The 21,055-nt window shown below is 39.1% G+C and overlaps 1 protein-coding gene across 1 annotated transcript in view; it reads left to right on the forward strand.

Moving 5' to 3' along the window:
* The window catches only part of LOC109406930 (DNA polymerase eta), a 53,086-nt gene extending 43,663 nt beyond the window's left edge, over positions 1-9,423 (forward strand). The window contains exon 5 of the mRNA XM_062848743.1: positions 8,681-9,423. Within this exon, the coding sequence (XP_062704727.1) occupies positions 8,681-9,316 (636 nt within the window). The 3' untranslated portion in view covers positions 9,317-9,423. The remainder of the gene's footprint in view (positions 1-8,680) is intronic.
* The last annotated feature ends 11,632 nt before the right edge of the window (positions 9,424-21,055 follow it).

The following is a 21,055-nucleotide window of genomic DNA, read 5'->3' on the forward strand; positions in this document are numbered from 1 at the left end:
GGGGTTATGATTTATGCTCTCTAGAAATTTTCGATGACCAACATATCTAACAAATGCCTAACAGTGTCGAACGCCTAACTTCCTCCGTGCTGGGATAGCTCTGCGTCGGAACGACGGTTAAGAAGCGTTCGGCTACTCAAGAGATTTGCAGAGAAAGAGCGTGGCGGCGGCAGCCATCGTATCAATGCGTTCGTCTCGAATGTGTTCGATAGCAATATAGAGACGGTCGGCTGTAGCGTTGATGGAGGAAGAAGGGCAATGTTGATGTTGCGGCTTTTTTGTGTTATGATGGTGATAATGCACAAGACTGTTTGTTAGTACTTAATATGCTTTCTCCTTTCTTGCTGGCTCTATTTTCTTATACTTACATGAAGTCAGCTTTTTCAGAATGAAAAGTTGTCTTAGTTGGTAGGAGAAGGGCTTTCTTGAGGAAGACAAACAATGTTTCACTTTAATTAGGGAATTATCAAGTTCTGCAATCGAGGAATTCATTCAAAAATATTATCCATTCAGTGAGTTTTATGAACACTTCGCAATTCTTTAATTTTTTTAATAAAATTAATTCGTCTAGTAGTTTCAACTGGCATACTCTTAAAGTTCCACGGAGGATTCCTTTCGAGTCCGACTGACATCAAGGTATACAATTAATAAAATGTGCATGCTGCCCAGGGGCAGCATTTCAAACCAAGTATCTCATCAATGAAGAATATAGTCTCTCCAAGATTGCAGAATTCTGAGCTATGAGATTTTTAAAATTTGCGTGTTTACTGGTGCCACCTAGAGGCAGAATTCTGTCACAAGTGTCCCATTTTGTGCAAGTCTATGTCATACTGATCAACTTTGCCGAAGACACCATCTTCCTAAGTTATTAGGAGCTATACAATTTCTAAAATTTGCAAGTTCACTAGCGCAACCTAATGGCAGAATTGCGAAACAAGGTTTCCGTTTTATGTAAGTCTATGTCATACTGGTCAATTTTGCTGAAGACACCAACTTTCTTAGTTATCGGGGGAAGCGACACTAGTTTTGCTGAGCCGAAAAACTTCAAAAAAAGTTAAAAGAAACCGGTAAACGCCGCCAAGTGGCAGAATTTTGAAACAAGTGTTTATTTTTGTGTTAGTTTATGTCATACTGATCAACTTTGCCGAAGACACCATCTTTCTAAGTTATCAGGATTCTGAGCTATGAGATTTCTAAAATTTGCATGATCACTAGCTCCGCCAAGTGGCAGAATTGCGAAACAAGTGTTTATTGTTATGAAAGTTTATGTCATTCTGATTAACTTTTCCAAAGACACCAACTTAATAAGTTATCGGGGAGAGCGACACTAGTTTTGCCAAGCCGAAAAACTACAAAAAAGTCGGAAAAAGACGAAAAAACCGGTAAACGCCACCTAGTGTCAGAATTTTGAAACATGTGTTTTTTGTTCTGTAAGTTTATGTCATACTGCTCAACTTTGCCGAAGAAAGTATTGCGCTAACTCTTAACACACCCGAGATAATAGGCCATACCCCCAAAAGGCCGAAAACCCATAAGCTCTTAGTCTCCTATTAAGCGGATTCCTATTGCGCCCCCCGACCAGTGATCTCGACTGTATATACAAAGTTATAAAATAGGTTGAAAGAGACTGGCCAGGGCCAGGGATAAAACCCAGTGCCCAGGAGTAATCAGGAACATTAAACATCAAACCACAAAGTCCGTCAAATGAATCAATAAAGCTTTCAACAACAGTATAGTAAAATTTCCACAACTGTCGTATACACAATATTTGCGCCGATAAATAAATAACGTATGATGAACATCCAGCTACGCCTCTGACAACATCACGATTGGTAACCCCTAAAAAATTTCTTGCGCCCCGTTGTTGATCCTCATCATCATATGCTCGATCATTATTCTCGTTTCGTTCCAACTACTTTGCGTGGTCTCCCAAAAACCAAACTGTCGTTAATTTATTCTTCATCATCACTTCGTCGTCGTCGTCGTCGCCGTCGCCGTGGACCGAGCCAGTGCCAAAACGGACCAGAATGGTCAATTCTTCTCTTTAATGCCAGAAGCCACATGACCATGAAAAATCATGAAGTTAGAGCCGTCGAATGCCTATCTTTGTTGCAAAAACATGAAACTCCCTCAATACGGATTTCACCGGTGGTCATTCCGGTGGCCAAAGCGAACCAGAATATTCAATTGTTCTTTTTAATACCAGAAGCAACATGTCCATGAAAAATCATGAAGTTAGAGCCTTCGAATGCCTATCTTTGTCGCAAAAACATGAAACTCCCTCAATACGAGTTTCTCCGGTGGTCACTCTGGTGGCCAAAACAGACCATTGTGGTCAAATCTTCTTTTCAATGCCAGAAGCCACATGGCCATGAAAAATCATGAAGTTAGAGCCGTCGAATGCCTATCTTTATTGCAAAAACATGAAACTCCCTCAATACGGATTTCTCCGGTGGTCACTCCGGTAGCCAAAACAGACCAGAATGGTCAATTCTTCTATTTAATGCCAGAAGCCACATGGCCATGAAAAAAACATGAAGTTAGAGCCGTCGAATGCCTATCTTTGTTGCAAAAACATGAAACTCCCTCAATACGGATTTCTCCGGTGGTCACTCCGGTGGCCAAAACAGACCAGAATGGTCAATTCTTCTATTTAATGCCAGAAGCCACATGGCCATGAAAAATCATGAAGTTAGAGCCGTCGAATGCCTATCTTTGTTGCAAAAACATGGAAGTCCCTCAATACGGGTTTCTCCGGTGGTCACTCCGGTGGCCACATAAGACCACAATGTTCAACAATATTTTTACATATCACAACAATATGGAGCATGTAAAATAATTGAGATTTCATCATGAGTTAACCAACGCAGATGTGTTTAGCGCGGAAAACCGTTCAATTTCGTTACTGTCAACTCGTTGGTCATCTTGTGGGATCCCTGGAACCGGTTCCAGAAGGACGGGACATAACCAGAAACATACAGAAATAGTTCTCGACAGATTGTATTATGGCCTAAAGAAGTTTGATGCAAAAACTTCTATCCTGTAAATAATATGAATGTGCTTTCTAGCACATTATCGTGAAAAACATTACTTTCCGGATGTTCCGGATTTCCGGAACCGGTTCTTAAGAATTAGTCAATATTAATGTCTTTAATCAAAGTCCACGTGAATACCTTTCCAACGATTCTTGAACGGTCCTGATTATTTGTTTGGTTGCAAAGTTATAGCTTGCCAAAGTTAGGGTCTCTAAAGCGGCATTTTTCAGTTGAAGCAGGTTCCCGGTGGCCACAGTGACCAAATCCGGAACTCTCCGGGGGTTTTGAAAACTAGACATGTGTGGCTTTCATTTGGGCCAAAGAAAATCAAAATCGGCCTAGCCACTGATTTTTGAGAGCCGTTCAAAGTTTGGGGTCAAAAATGACCCCAGGGTCTTATTTGTAACTTTTTTTAGGGACTAAGGAAGGTTAATAAATTACTGTGTAATAAAAATCAACCGAAAAACGTGGGAAATAGAGCCCAAACAACATTTTGAAGTCAGATGGCTGTAAAAGGTTCCAAAACCTGTCACAAATCCTATAATACTTTTATTAGGATTTGTAACGATCATCAAAACTTCGGTTCCTCCTGTTTATCGAGCATGTCTGATGCATATGATTTTTTTTTATAAAAAGTTACGTTTATTTGTCGATATTGCTTATAAAAATTATTCACATAATTACTTAAACGTCGACACCAATAGTGAAATTTAGTTCATCGATATCTATCCGTCCATTACAATCATTAATGAAGGAAATATAATTCACTAAAATCTTCAATAACTTGGTTCTCGTTCTTGTTCCAATTCGTTCTAACGATGGTCGCAGTAGCTCATCAGCTTCGATCCTCCGCCCACAGGTCTGCATCAGTTTTCGCTGTAGTAGTTCGAACGCATACTCCATTTGCAGCAGCCGGTTCGTGATGAACCGTTGAAGGCGCATTAAAGTGTTAAAAAGGTGATATGTTCACTAAAGAACACTACATTACAATAATCAAAATGAAACTCCTTCACTTTAATACCGTCAACCCCTGCGAACTTGGCCAGGGAAAATATTGAACTGGATTCGAACACAGGTCCGCTGATTGAGAGCCACAGTCTTTACCTCTCGGCCATATCATCAAGTTGTTTTGACCAGTCTATGGGAAATTATTTTTCAATAAATAATGCTGACCTCATACAAAGTATATACTAGCAGGCTATTGTTTTCAACAAAATTATAAATAACAAATACACAGGAATTTTATGAAGACTAACAATATGTTAAATGAAAGCTTTGAATTTATATATTGTGGGAAAAATGCAAGAACCGGACAGCCAAAATCACTAGCTAATGCCAAAACTCAGGCCAAACATTTCAATAGGTCCTATCTGCATTTGAGAGGCTCTCTTTGTTCACTTTCTCTTTCAATTATTGCAGTGTAATGGTACACTTTTCAACTATTTTTGCAGTACAAATCATAAGATGATTGTTTTGACCATCGTTCAATGCAAGGAGACAATCATAATGCAAATAAACAGCTGAGATATAAACGAAAGAGAGGGAAACCAAAGAGAGCCTCTCTTCTGCAGATAGGACCTTTAGACATGTTTGGCCAGTTACTGATTAACTTAGTAGATATATCATTTTTGTCCTTTCTACACCATAATCATGAATACCAAGTACTTCGGAGCTAATTTAATCGACTGATTAAGAGATATTAGACAAAGTGTATCTCGCTGATTTTCTTACCCATTTGTTAATCGATTCAAGATCTTTTGGCAGTTAACAAAAGATACAATATTCCAGAATATAAAAGTTTTTTTTTAAACATTCCATACAAGATTCTAAAAGGTGTCTGACATTTCTGGTAGTTTAGTCCATGGTCCATGATGCTATTTTGGAAACCAATCCACTAGATGCCAAATCCACAATATTTTCTAGAACTTTTGGTCAATTACACAAAATAAATATGTCAAATACAAATAATACAACAATAGTTTTAATAAGTGTAAGAAGGGTTCTGTTCACCATAGGTGGATTAAATCGGGTTTTTTTTTTCTTGTTACATTTTAAGAAAATGGCTAACATTACAAATTTTTCACACGTTAATCTAGATGAATTTGTTGAATCTCTTTCCGTTGTTGAGTCTAGTACCAATTATTTACGTATTTTTCAGTGGAACATTAGAGGCATGAACGACCTTTCCAAATTCGATACCATTTTAGAGACTCTTGATCAGTGTAAGGTGCCAATAGATGTAGTCGTCATAGGAGAAACATGGGTAAAGAAAGGTCATGAACAATTGTACAACATCCCTGGTTTTAATTCTGTGTTTTCATGTAGAGATAACTCCAATGGTGGACTAGCTGTGTTTGTCAGGACCGACATCACCTTTACTGTTGTGCGTAACTTCCATTCAGAAGGTTTTCATCATATTTGTGTTGAGATTTCCACCAAAGGCCGCATTCATGATGTCCATAGTTTCTATCGTCCTCCTTCGTTTGATGTTAATAATTTTATAAATAAACTTGAAGATTGTCTTGATAATGTGAATCGAAATCATTCGTGTTTTTTTGTTGGTGACGTTAATATACCCATAAATGCACAATGTTGTTGTCAAGTATAAGACCCTGCTTGAGTCTTATGGTTTCGCATGTACAAATTCTTATCCGACTAGGCCAATTAGTTCAAATATCCTCGATCATATTATTTGTAAAATTGATGATATTATTTATTTATCTGAGAAATGATACTATATTAACAGAAGAGAGTGATCATTGTATGATAATAACCTCTTTCAAGTTGAGCGCTTGTAAAGAAAAGTCAACTCTTACGAAAACAATTGTTGACCATCAAAATGTTGCAATGGAGTTTGGAAATTTTCTGGAAAATATTGGTGAAGTAGAAAATGTAAATGTTTGTCTTGTAAATATTGTCTCTACTTATAAAAATATAGTTGCAAAGTATTCTAAGATAGTTACCAAAAAAGTTAGCATTAAAAATAGTTATTGTCCTTGGATGAATTTCAATTTATGGTCTTTGATTAGGCTTAAAAACAATTATATTAAAAGAGTTAAAAAAAATCCGTTAGATCAACATTTAAAAAACCTTCTTAAACATATTTCGGCCAAAGTAATCACAGCAAAAAAACAAAGCAAGAGAATTTACTATGATAAATTACTAAACAATACTCCACATTCAAAAGTCTGGAAACACATAAACAACATTTTTGGCAAATCGACTAAATCCGATACCATTGCCCTTGTTGAAAATGGGGTAAAAATAGAAAACAACCAAACGATATGCGAAGTTTTCAATAATTATTTCTCCAATATTGGCCAACATCTTGCTGATAATATCCAGGTAGATACTAGTGTTGATCCACTTTCAAGTGTTCGACGTGTTACCAGTTCTATATTTTTGAACCCGGCATCGTCTGATGAAGTGACACTTTTGATTAAGGACTTAGAACGAAATAAAAGTCCCGGTCCGGATGGAATCAGTGTGGATATTGTTAAAAATAATCATATTCGCTTTTCTAGTATATTGGCAGATGCTTTCAATAAAATTGTAGAAACGGGTTTGTATCCCGAATGTTTGAAAATTTCCAGAGTCGTTCCTATATATAAATCCGGTGATGCATGTGACGCGAGCAACTATCGACCGATCTCAACTCTATCCATTTTCAACAAAATTCTAGAAAAACTACTTATCAACAGAATTATTCCCTTTCTTAACCAGCACAATGTATTTTATAATTTTCAATATGGGTTTAGGCAAGGTAGCAGTACGGCAACGGCGACTGTTGAATTACTAGATGATATAATAAAAGGAATCGATACAAAACAAGTGGTAGGTGCATTATTTTTGGATTTACGGAAAGCGTTTGATACTTTAGACCATAATATACTTTTGAGAAAACTAGAGACATATGGAATCAGAGGTGTAGCAAATGAAATTTTAAGCAGTTATTTGAAGGATAGGAAGCAGTTCGTCGCAGTTGGAGATTCTCAAAGTTCTCTGAAACCTGTGAAAGTAGGCGTCCCACAAGGGAGCAATATAGGGCCAATACTCTTTCTTCTGTATATCAATGATCTAAGTGAACTGCGATTGAAAGGAACACCACGATTGTTTGCTGATGATACAGCCCTATTTTACCCAAAATTAGATGTAGATTCCATTGTAGAAGATATAAATGAAGATTTACGGCTTTTGTCGAAATACTTTTCATCAAACCTTCTTTCGTTAAATATATCTAAAACAAAATATATGATATTTCATTCTCCTAGAAAAAATATACAGCAACATAGTCAAGTTTGGTTAGATTCCTACTGTGTTGAGAAAGTAACATCATTTAAATATTTGGGCTTAATTCTGGACTCAACGTTAAGTTGGGCTGATCATATAAAACATGTTGAGAAAAAAGTGTCATCGTTTTGCGGTGTGTTACGTAGGGTAAGTTATTTTGTGTCACGTAGCATTCTCCTTAAATTTTATTTTGCTCATATACACTCATGCCTAAGTTATCTTGTTCTTACCTGGGGTCGTGCATCTAAATCTTCTCTAATGAAACTTCAAACTCTTCAGAATAGATGCCTTAAGACAATTTTCAATAAGCCTTTTCTATTTCCCACTCTGCAGCTCTACTCTGACGTTCGTCACAACATCCTCCCTATTCATAGTATGTGTAAATTGCAAACCGTAATTTTTGTTCATGATACGCAACATAATAATAAATTTCACTACAATATTCATATACCTTCAGTATCCCACAACTATTCAACAAGACGTGCTAACAACTTATATCGCAGCAGAGCTTTCACAATGTTTGGTCAAAAACGAATTTCAATCATTGGTCCCATGCTGTTCAACCAATTACCAGAATACATAAAGCTTATAAGTGATCGCAATAGATTTAAATTTAAAGTAAAGCAATACATGAAATCGAATCTACACGACATTCTTGGTTAGGTGAATTCAATTGGTCAATACATCAACTACCAGAAACACTTTTTGAGCTTTTTAGAAGCAATTTTCATATTCGTGTTTTTTTTTTCTCCATTATTACATAAATAAGATAATTAGATATTAAGTGAGTCCCTTAAAAGGAACTTCTGTTCCACTGGGACATCACGCCCTTTCCATCTCATAATTATAAATTTTTTTTATTAGTTTCTTATTTGTTTGATCTCAGCTCATTTATTTCCTATTCACTTGTATTCGTTGTTTGCTGCTCAGATTGAGCTGAGATAGTTGCGTCCACTACCAGAAGACTACGTGCTAGTCTTTTGGTGTGGGGGAGAGTGGCGGGTACGCAAAAAAAAAAAAAAAAAAAATTCGTATCGAAAAGTTATGGGGTATCGCGCCACTTGGGCAGTGGCTTCTATATTCGTCTGTTTTCCACTATAACTCAGTCAATTTTGAACCAATTGACTTGAAATGTTGTACACGGGTACCTATCTCACCACATTCCAAAAGTTGTGTCAATTGGTTCAAATTTGACTAAGTTATAGTGGAAAACAGACGAATATAGAAGCCACCGCCCAAGTAGCGCGATTCCCTGCCCCTACTTCAAACGTATGATCTCTGTGAGTCCAATAAATTGTAAATATTCTAATACTTTTGTTTACTACAACATTCTCCTACTTTTTTTTATCTTACAGGTTGATGCCGCGAAGGTCAACGATCCATCGTCGAACAACGAATCCCATCGTTTAGATTACCGTCAAACTTATGCCGAATTCAGCCGTCCTCCAAGCCTTCCGGAACCGGTGCAAAAACCATGTCCCGAATGTGGACACAATGTACCTGAATACGAATTACAATCACATCTCGATTTTCATTTTGCTCTCCAACTTAGCCAAATGCAACGAGAGGAATTTCGCAGCGAAATCAAAACGAAATATGCATCCCCTTCTTCTGCTACTGCAAAATCTAAAAGCGCGCCATCCGCTCAACGGCCAAAACCTAAAGTTCCGCTTATAGATAAGTTTCTGACAGTATCAGCCAATACAACAACGAATATCCCCATCGAAGATGCAACGGCAAAATGCTCCGAATGTGGCAAAAACATCCCAACGGCAAACATGCCGGAACACCTTGACTATCACGCCGCAAGGAAACTACAGATCGAGCTCAATAAACTAGAAATGCAAACCGTACAGTCCAACAAGTTTGGATCCGTCGGCAGCAGTACCTGCGTTCCCAACGGTAATCTCAAACGAAAGCGACCAGCCACCGGGGACAAAGGTCAGCCAACTAAGTTGAACAGCTTGTCGTCGTACTTCACCAAAATGTGATCGCAACTGACGAGCGTGTTTTATGTGCCATGTCGAGTATGTAAGGTTAAATTGTTTGTTGAATTGTTTCCATTAGATCTAACATGAAAAAAAGTAAAAAGAAAAATAGTTTGATTCCGTATTTTTTTTATTTCCAGATTATGTAATTATTGTTGGTCATTTTTGTGATCAGCTAGATTTCTAGTGCGAGACTAGTTGAAAAGCAGACATCTTGCGATAGTTAACCCTTTCGTTCGTAGAAGTATTGTCAATCATCAAAAATCAATAGAAAAACTTGCAATGTACCGCCATTGGGGCGACTTTGGACCAACAACGCAAGTCGTAACAACCTTATTATACCTGTCGAAGCTACCTACATATTGAGCGTTCGTAATTGCATCTCCAGTACGTAGGAGTCGTCTCCATTCGACTCGGTCCATGGCTGTGCGTCTCCAGTCCCGCACTCTGCCAAGGGTTCGCAAATCGTTCTCCAATTGATCGTCCCACCTAACTCGCTGCGCACTACCTATGTCTTCTTGTATCGGTGGGATTGTTCTCGAGAACCATTTTAATTGAGTTGCTATCGGACATCCTGATGACATGACCTGCTCACCGTAGCCACCTGATTTTCGCGATGTGGACGATGGTTGATTCTCTCAGTATTTGATGGAGCGTGTGGTTCATTCGCCATGCCTCGTGCTTATAGAGGACTCCGCTAATTATACCCTTTTATAAAAGGGTAACTTCGTGTGACGGCGAACTTTGTTCGATCGTAGAGTTCTGCGGAGTCCAAAGTAAGCTTGATTTCCTGCCACTGCTTATCTACGTTTCTGAATTTCTCTGCCGATGTCGTTGTCGGCGGTCATCAGTGAGTACGCGAATTCTTCTATCGCCTCGATTTCATCACCGTCGATAGAAATACTGGGTGTTCAGCGCATAAGATCCTCCCTATGTAGAATAGGTACTTTGTCATCATGTACTTTGTCTCCGACATTACTAATGACTAACCCGATTTGCCTGGCTTCATTCATTAGTCTGATATAAATGTGATCAATCCAATGATCAATCGTGTCTGTTTACCCGGGAATCCGTATTCGTGCATAATCTGCCATGGCTGATCTCGTTCGATTGTGCCATAGGTACGCCAATTTAAAATCGATGAACAAGTGATGTGGGCACGTTGTATTCGCGGCATTTCTGCAACACCTGGTGAATACTGAACGTATGTCCGTTGTAGCGCGTTTGCGTTTACCCATTAATCAAGCCTGATATTGCCTTAAGAACTAGAGGAAAAGCATGATAGATAGCGACATAAAATTTGAGAGAATAACTTGTAGGCAGCGCACAGCATTGTGATCGTAGGGTAGTTCCCGCAATCCAACTGGTCGCCCTTTTTGAAGATGGGACACACGATACCTCCCATCCATTCATCCGGTAATACTGCCTCCTCCAAAATCTCCAGCTCCAGCTCGCTTGATAGGTGCTGTTGTTTTTCAACTGACCAACCTTACATTCAATCTCTTGGAGGCCAGGGACCGGAAGTCCTTCATCCTCCGCACGCACTCCTAGATTTAGGGTAAACAGGTATAATATGCCCCCCCTAAGCAGAAATGGCAATATTTCTGAAACTGGTGCCTTATTCCATCTATTGCTCACTGCAAATCGTTGTTACTAAAACTAAAGTTAGTGAAGTGTTGCATGCAAACTTTGCCTTTGGAGAGGTGGCTATGGAAGCTTTGAAACGTTTTTCGAAAACGTTCCAAAATTCGCCTTTTCAAAACAAACGGAGCAATACGCCCCATCAAAAGAAAAGCGTCCCGCCCCGTGATAAAACTGTCCCAGGGGATAATTCCACCACATGCTTATCTTAGCAGGGTCTTTCAACAAGTGTTTAACTGCATAAAAGTTGCAACGTAACACAAGCGAACAGAACTAGCTTCGTTTACAATGAAGTCAGCTTACAAGAGGTAAAATATTACGCCAAAAGACTCGATTTCAGACTTTTTGATATTTTTATTGCTTTTCTGTATCAATCCACTAATGGACCAGCTTGATGGCAGTTATTCTTCAATATTTAAGATTTCTAATCGATCACACATGCGAAAAGCGCTTGAATCGCTAGAAAATGAAGAGGGGCGTTTTGCCCCGGTGGGGCGCATTATACCCTTTTACCCTACGTAAAAACTTGAAGCATTTGAAGGCACAGCGCATTTAATTGACAACTTGAGAGACAAATTTGTGAAAAATTGCCACTTGTTTTGGTGGGATAAGAACCCACGACTCCGTATCGGTAGTCTGGCGCTTCAACCAACTAAGCCACAGAACAATCTACGATTCTGCGGAATAGAAAGTCAAACTGGATTCGAAGCGCCACTCTAACCGGGTCCGCCTTTCACAACTTAATCTCTAATCTCGCAACTTTGGCTGTTTATTACGTAAGGTGATTTTCACGACTTTTTAACAGCCCCATCCCCTTTTGTGTTGTCTTTTGTAAGATTTTTTGTACGAGAATCCAAGTAAGTTTGTATGGCGCGTAAGATTCTTCAAAGTCCGCTAAGGCCCGCCTTTCAAGTCAGTTAAACGGAGAGAAGCGAGGTTCGCCGTCAAACTCGAACGATTCTACTTCAGTGGTCGCCAAAAACCGCAATAGGGTCCTAAAATGAAAAATATTTTCCCGCTTTTGGTGCATAACACGAAAGAGCATGGTTTTCTGATCTCAATGGTAATGAGCCTCTGCACGAATCTGGCGTACTGCTCACTCCCACAGAAAATTTGAAAACAGCGCGCACAGTAAAAGTCAAATTTGACTTTTACTGTGCGCGCTGTTTTCAAATGTTCTGTGGGAGTGAGCAGGACAGGGCAAATTCGTACAGAGGCTCATTTATCCGAACTTATACAATAACAGAATAGTTAATAAACTCGAAAATAAAATAATGATGAGCAGGTCTTGTTTGACATTCGAGGTCAACCTTGACGTAACGAAAGTGAAACCAGGGAGGGTGCAGGCACGTCAAACTCGAACAAACTACGCCTACCTAACATGCATCGAGCGGGCCTTCCCAAACAACACAATGCGATTTCGCGGGCCATCCCCATCGACAAAACAAACCGATTTCCAAGCAGGATTCAACCAGGCTTCTGGTCGCGTTGCCAGTCACACTAACACACTCGCAAAAGATGAGCAGTAGGCCTACCTTGTCGCATGCGGGTCAGTGTTGCCACATTTAAATCTGTATTATGCCTTTCAAAAATCTTTTTAATCTGTATCACTATTTTTTGCCAAAAATCTGTATGAAATCTGTAATATTTCGTAGAAAATCTGTTTGAAATTCTGTAAGTTTCTTAAAAATCTGTATATTCTGTATAATTTCCAAAAATCTGTAATATTGGTATACAGAATTCTGTATGAAAAGCTGCGAGAAAATCTGCATGATTACAGAAAAATCTGTATATGTGGAATCCCTGATGCGGGTCCCCTGAGTGAAACGGCGGGTTGCAAAAGACACCACATTGGCTCACTTTTGACAACAAATGTTCCTGTTTGACATACACGGTAAACAAAATTTACCCAAAATTGAGTGCTAAACAAGGAATGTTGCAAAAATTATTAAAATTTTTGAAAATATATTTTATGGGCTTTACCTAATAGGAATACTTAAAAAATGAGTAAACATGTCGTTTTATCAATGCTTGATCGAATTATACAGAAATTGAGATAGGCCTTTAGGAGCCTATTCACTCCACCACACGCCATAAACCCCGGTGGAGAGAGATCGAGAGCTCGGTCCCCCGTGTTGGTGGGGGCGATATTTTCACCCGCCGCCAATGCACATTCGGGTAAGCAGCCGAGCGGACGGCGCACTAGAGAGAAACAATAAACAACGAGAGTGTGCCTTTTTTATTTGTTGTCATTCCACATCGAACCGCGTACCAATAAAAGTGTTTATTGACGAGTCTCCGCTTTTTCTTTCTGCGATCGCGCGAGTCCCTAGTCGGTTGTCTTCCGTCGTAGGCCATTCCGCTGTGCACCTGTTCCGCCGGTTTCCAACACCCCGTACGTCGCCAATCAGCGTACGCCGGATCAGGTCCAAATTTGGGAAGTAGAAGACGTAACATTCCCCGCACGCCCTAGCAGGAATATAAGTACAGTCCCGATTCGTTCGTTGGCGGCTCGTTAGATGGGTTGTCTCGATGGTTGGATGTTCGCTGGTTGGGGCAAAACCCAACTAAAAAGCACTGTCAATGTCAAAATCGATGTCAAAACGAGTTTGACGTCTGACCGTCGTCGCATCGCAGCTCCTGTATACATACCGTTTGCGCAAGTATGTGAGTGTTTCGTGACGTATTTCTCGTCACTTGTTGGTGTCTAGAGCATTTTGATCAGTTGTCAGTTGCCCCAACGAACGAACACGATTCGCTAATCGGGGTGCAGTAGTAATCCTACATTATAGAGATCTGCGGAGGCGGCCATTGTGAGCCAATCGTGCAGAGAGAACTGTCAAAGTGTGAGCCAAATGAATATGCTTATCGTTCGTAGGAAGGCGTCTTTTGAACGGTATTGCAATCGGAACTAAATAAATAAAAATTATTTATTTTTAATATCGAGAAACTGGCGGCATATGTATGTTTATTAAAAAGATAAAAAAATATTAATTCTGCTTTCAAAAGCTCATGCTTATGACGACACTTTTGTCGCTGAACTTGTCGAAAAAACTTCCATTGCTGCTTCTTGCTTCACTTCTGCCGATATGATTAGCGTAACACTTTTGCAATGAATTTCAGATTTCTTCGATTGCTCCGCTATTTCAACAAAATTTTGGAAAAAAAAACTCTACCATAGTTAGAAAATGTAAACAAAACAACTTGAACCACAACGAAGTCACGCACAAAGTTTGAACATCTAGCTTTGTAGCAAGTGTTGGCAGCTGTTGTAAACAAAACAAACAGCGTTGCCGAATCGACGTGTGTAACTTCCGCTCATCTCTATGTAGAGGATTTCTAGGGTGCAGTCGTTACCCAACGAGCGAATCCTCACTGTACACTGAAGTTTTTTTTACGACGGTGATGGTCCCGCGTAAAAAAACCGAGTTATTTCAAAAAACGTCGTAAAAAACCGCGTTATTTCAAAAATCGTCGTAAAAAAACCGCGTTATTTCAAAAAAACGTCGTAAAAAAAGTCAAGTCACGTTAGATGTGATCCTATTTTGCGCGTGTTTATGAAAAACACTCGGTTTTTTTACGACGGGTTTTTAAATAACGCGGTACCACGCAAAAAAAACTTCAGTGTACACGAAGCCGGGTCTGTGAGCTCTGCTGCGTCTCTATTGACCTTTGGAGGGTCAACCAGGGAAGTATGAACCCTCGTTCATTGCAAGCTCTCGTAAGAAATCGGAAGCCTTCCGTCCAGCCACCACTTCTTCCGCACCGTAATTCGGCCATCTCTACGCGCCATAGCAGCAGCTACAGCGGCTAAGCCATCCGCCGCCTTTGCTACCGAGGACGTTGAATGGAACGTCATCGCCTTCGTCGCCATCGGCCGGGAACTTCGCGGCCACGAAAGCATCGGAGATCGAGACACCGCACCGCTACAAAAACTTACGTACGGTACGTGGAACCTCTGTTCATGGCCATGATTTGTTTCCCATAGTGTTTAGCTTCTCGGTACAGTTCAATCCCATTAAGCCTAGTTTTCCCTTGAATAAATGTGATTTTAGAGTTTGAAGTTCTGAAAGTATTCCGTTGATTCCGTTATTGGTAGATTGACTTTTCAGGGTTCTTTACTTCATTTGTGCACGTTGATTTGAATGTTCTTAAGTTCGGGTTTAAACATGTTCAAGGGAAGGTATTTGGAGCTACTGGTTGTTACGTTGGTAGTTTCAGTAAATTATAGCCGTTCTCGAGTCCCTGAAGGAGTACTCTCAGAAACAGTCGGGCAAATTCAGAAAAGAGAGGTGGTCTCTCGTATGCGAAAGTGGCGCTGAAGCCATATTAAAACCTCGTGGGAGTCTTTGAACGGTTACACATGATGCCCATAGCGCTAGTTGTAGCAGAAGATGAAGAGTGCTTTGAGCTACGTGAAATAAGTGGCGTGAAACGGATTGGATAAAGTGGGATTCTTCCAGCAAGGGTAGATGGGCACACAGTAGCGTGGTTCAAAAAATCATTTTTGCTCCACACCGCTTATTTGATTCGTAATCAGATTCTATGCCTTCTCCCAAAATTTGAGCTCATTTGGTTGAAAATTGGGACTGCACAAGCCCTTCAAAGTTTGTATGGGAATTACTATGGGAAAACGATGTTTTTCATTCAATCGACCATAGCATTTTCCCAAGTGCCCTAGAGGATAAGTTGACCCTTGGTACTCCTCGGTTACTCTATCAGCTACAACTTTACCGAAGACCGCATTCAAATCGGACGCCTCATTAATTAATTATCGATTTGTATCCAACCGGACAAACTTTAGCAATGATCCACCAGCTTCCCAGCAGGCAACATTGCTGCATATGGCGCCAAATATAGCACACTGAAATCATGGCTACTATGTTTCACTGCAAAATGCAGTGATGCCCACCGATTAGTTTTACCATCATGAGTAAAGATTTCGATTCTGCATAAAAATCGGTAACTAATTAATGAGGCATGCGATTTTAATGCGGTCTTCGGCAAAGTTGTAGCTGATAGAGTAACCTAGAAGTACCAAGGGTCAACTAACGCTCTAGGGCACTTGGGGAAATACTACGGTCGATTGAATAAAAAACATCGTTTTCCCATAGTAACTCCCATACTAACTTTGAAAGGCTTGTGTAGTCTCAATTTTCAACCAAATGAGCTCAAATTTTGGGAGAAGGCATAGAATCTGGTTAAGAATCAAAAAAGCGGTGTGGAGCAAAAACGATTTTTTGAACCACGCTAGTACACAGGCATATTACCGAGTGTATCTAAATGGACGTATGGCGGAGTAAATTGGCGATTAAAACAATAGGTTGTCGTGAAAATTTTGAAGTTTGGAAGGGAAATACCGTGTATGCACCAAACTTTGCGCAGTTAAGAAAAATCAAATTTCTAGTCGTTATAAAAAATACAAACAAACAAAATATATCATGAACAACATGCTCATACGATAGACTAATGATCCTTCTTTGAGTCTGCAATATAAAAAAAATCATAATATTAACCAAAAAATACTTAAAATAGAAAAACTATTTCATTGCCTTGTTCCTAACTTTGCGCACAAAATCTTCGATTGTTCCTAACTTTGCGCATAGTGTGCCTAACTTTGCGCATGCTATGAATTGCTTAAAAAAGTAATCAAAAATGCTATTATTTAATGTTTTTTTAAACTAAACATTAAACTAAAGTTATTCAGATCAGGTAGTGTGCCCTTAATTGATCTTTGTTGAAATATTTTGTCCTACGTGGGAGGGGGAACGGAGGCCTCCGGAGTTCTTGATTTCGTCTGCGGTTCGTACTAGGCACCTACCGTGTGAACAATCCAAACTTCATGAGGGGTTGTTTCCTGTGGCTAAAGATCAAAGGTAAAAGCTTCCTGATAAACGAAGTGACCGTTACGGATAGGAACAATAAGGGGTCATTAAAATATGACGTCCATCTTTGGTGGGGGCTGGCTCACCAACACTTCCGGTCCGCTTTAGTGCTTTATGCATCATTGTGGCCAGGTGTTGTTCTAGTTTTTCCAACTGTATTGTAAAGTATGAGCGGTGACCCTTGGCATTCTTGTGTATATTGGGGTACTCGGAATGTTGATCGATCACCGATTATTGCTGGCAGATGCAGTGGAAAGTTTGTCTTAATACGTATCAATCGTCTCTGACAAACGAGAAAAACTGACCTCACTGATTACCTGTCTCTGAGCCAAATTTGGTATAGAGTCTTCAGTCTCCGATTAATCGCTTCATGTTTGATGGAGGCTTTTAATCCAATGGGTTACATAGCCGCTATCCGAATGAAGAGAGTAATGTTCCGCGTAATATATCACAAATCAAAAGAGGTGCGGTATATTACGTGGAGCGGATATACTGAATTGGGTACCAGACCAAGTCCCTGCTGGGTGGCACGAAATAGGTGAGCCATCCACTTATCCGCGAGCGGTAATGGCGGCGGCGGGCATGTCCAACCGGTTCGGATTTTGACGTTTCTTGGGGGAAAGTCAAAACAGTTTCACCCTCCTCCTCACCCCTCCACCCACCGTTTGATGGCGCCAACCGATTGCGATCCCCACGAAACGTCAAAATTCGAATCGGTTATTTGTGCCCGCCGCCGCCATTACCGCTCGCGAATAAGTGGATAGACAATAGAATCGTCAATGTCGTAGGGCATAGTATGTGACTATTGTCGAAACCAAAAAAACTTTTAATGCCCAACCAAATCATTAGCAATATCAATTTGCTTCAAACGCGTTCCAGTGATAGGGTTAAGATTAGGATCAATTATTACAATACAATTTCACGTTTCAATATGTGTTTAGTAGTTTTAGAGGTAACAGCCTAATAAGAAATTTTCTGTAGGTTCATAACTTGCACTCAACGAGTTGAATGTTATATTGCCTCACAACTGTAAGCAACATTATTACTCATTAATAAAAGGTTGTATCATCAATATGGACATAGACTTGCTGAACGAAACATTTGACCAATTAACATCTTTCAGGTATAAAATAGGTAGTAGGACAAAACTTTTATTTTTAAAAGTAGTTATCTATGTTCATGATAGAAGAGTAGCGTAAAGTGATACCACCCGTTACAGATCCAGAAACGTTTCACACTAAAAGAAGGTTGGAATGACAGTGTTAACAGAAGATCCGAACTGCTAGGTGTAGGAAGAAGTATGTTTATTTCCCCTCCCCTTCCCCAACACTCTGTAGAATTTTGATACAACTTTACGTAACTGTTTACTCCCTAGCCAAGATCACAGGGTTTGACGGTATTTAAGTGAAGGAAGTTAATTATAATTCTTGTAATGAAAATATCACCTTTAACATTTTAATGCGCCTCCAGCGGTTCATTGCGAACCGGCTGCTACAGATGGAGTATAGCTGATTTATCAGAAATGCTCGATAAACAGGAGGAACCTGCTAGGGCTTAGTAGTTTCTATACTCAGAAAACAGTTCCAGTCGGTTGAGTCGGGAAGGGTTGCGAGAGTCGTTGTGAATCATAATGAAAACATTTGTGCTTTGTGACGAATCTTGGGATCTTTCTGGAGTCAGCAGACTTGGAATTGTTGTCTGGGCTTTCCACTATTTGGTTAATTTTAACAATAAATATGCAACAAATAGTAGTATCTCGTGTATTCAAATTGCTCATTCACAGTGCTGACATTGTATTTACTTGTGATTAATATTAATTTTAATTTTCAATATCAGTGTTTTCATATGTGATATGTAGTTGTTTTGTGAGTAAACCCTAATATGTTTTGAATGTCTAATGATTAATAATGTTTTCTTGCCATATCAATTTAAAATAACTAAGAAACCGAAACCAATAGTGTGAAAGTGCAGCATTTAATAGTGCTTGCTTATAGATTCGAAGCCAACGGTTGATCAAGACTCAAGACTTAAGACGCATACTTGACGAAATCGACAAAAACTGACTACTTCGTCCTATATATATATATATATATATATATATATATATATATATATATATATATATATATATATATATATATATATATATATATATATATATATATATATATATATATATATATATATATATATATATATATATATATATATATATATATATATATATATATATATATATATATATATATATATATATATATATATATATATATATGTTTATACTAATATAAGTGGGCCGCGGAGCTGTGCGGCCCAGTATTTCCTTTTATTTTTTAATTCCAGAAAACGCCATAGTTCTGAAGAAAACCTATCCTGGTACACCCACGAAGTTCCCAAACACAAATGGAAATTGTCCGGAGCAATCAAGATAAGTAAAAACTTTTATAAACAGGCACGCAACTCTTTCTACTACTAGGCAAATAGAATATTTATGTGTTTGCTTATTCATCACATTCGTGGCGGTGCGGAACATTTTATAATATAGGTACCGTACTTAACATTTCTTCAATTCACCTTTATATAACTGATCTTTAAATTTTGTATAAAAACTTGCATCTCAATTATTTTCATCATATTAGTTTTCTTTTATTTCAGAATTTTTAAAGCATTATGGTAGAAAGAGTTGGTGTCATGATTCATTCAAAACTTGAAACTGAAAACTCCTTATTTCCCCCTATGGGTTATAGGGAGGAGCGGGACATTCGAGCCTACTCATCAGTGGAAAGGACTTGCTATGCTAATCGGTTTAGCATAGGGCAGATACAAGTCTACTGGTAGACGTATCGCCCAGCAATTCATTGCAGATTGGCCACGGCCCGGGGGTGCGTTGATTATAACAGAATATAACAGAATTAAAATATGACGTCCATCTTTGGGGGGGGGGGGGGGGGGGGGCTGGGGTTGTCTGAGAAAGTGTGATATGCCATGTATTAGGTATACTATGAAGCGTGACGGGATGGCCCAGGGGAAGGGGAAGGGGTTCTAAAAGTCTTAAAAATGGTGGACGTCATATTTGAATCGTCCCTAACATTGACCGCCGGAAAATCCAAATGAAGGACTGTTCACAAATCACGTCTCATTGTAGACAGATGGAGACTGTCTGCCATAGTGCTACGGTTCATACAATTTTCTACTAATTTCTATACAAAATTTGCTGCATGGCGGAGAGGCAGGCCTGAAATTATCAGTACTGGTGTTACATAATATTTAAATGGTTCATAAGTCATGTATTCACGTTCAACAAGCATTACTGCAAGTGCGCAAAAATTAGGAACACAGTGCAAATAATGGTTCCAAACATTGCGCACCACTATTTACTAATTAAATTGAAAAATTTCTTACGAACTGCGATTGATATTACTAGAATATCACCTTTTTTTGTCAATTAACTGCAAAATTAATCATCGTTGCACAGTTTTATCGAGGAAAATGTTGATTTTTAGTAGAGTTACTTCTTGACAACCGTGTTAAGGCGAGGCAAATTCTGACATTTTTGTGTATTTTTTGTTTATTATTCAACATAAACAAAGATTTTATGGACATTAAATATTTGTTAAATAATGTTTATGTTTACACAATGCTAGTGCAATGATTAAACTGGTGAATATGTTAACATTTAGTTATGTGTTTCGTTATTTTACAAGAATGCGCAAAGTTTGGACCTGCGCAAAGTTAGGTGCGCACACGGTATCAGTTTAATAATCATTTTTTTTTTGGTAAATTCATCGGTAAAGCGATTTTTTCTACCCGATTCCCACAAAAATGATTACTTGGGCAGTGGCCGGTATTTTGGGCACTTTTTGCTATAACTCGGTCAATTCTAAACCAATTGACTTGAAATTTTGTTGACGGCTGGATACCGCGTTCCAAAAATTGTGTCAATTGCTTCAAAATTGGCTGAGTTATAGCAGAAAAGTGCCCAAAATAGGAGCCCTGCCGAGATGGTTCCACTTCCCTATATGGAACGATTCAATCATCAAAATACGAAATGAGATTTCACAAAACCTAACCTCTCTTTAGGAGGCTAATTTTAAACTGACAATTTATTTATTGGTGCCTCGTTTGGTGTTATAGGTGGTAATTACACCTACACAGCTCAAGGAACCGCCACTTGGGTGCAGATTTGCTCATTCTATAAAAATACCCTGATGCTCTT

Source organism: Aedes albopictus, chromosome 1, assembly GCF_035046485.1.
Source record: "Aedes albopictus strain Foshan chromosome 1, AalbF5, whole genome shotgun sequence".
Lineage (NCBI taxonomy): Eukaryota > Metazoa > Arthropoda > Insecta > Diptera > Culicidae > Aedes > Aedes albopictus.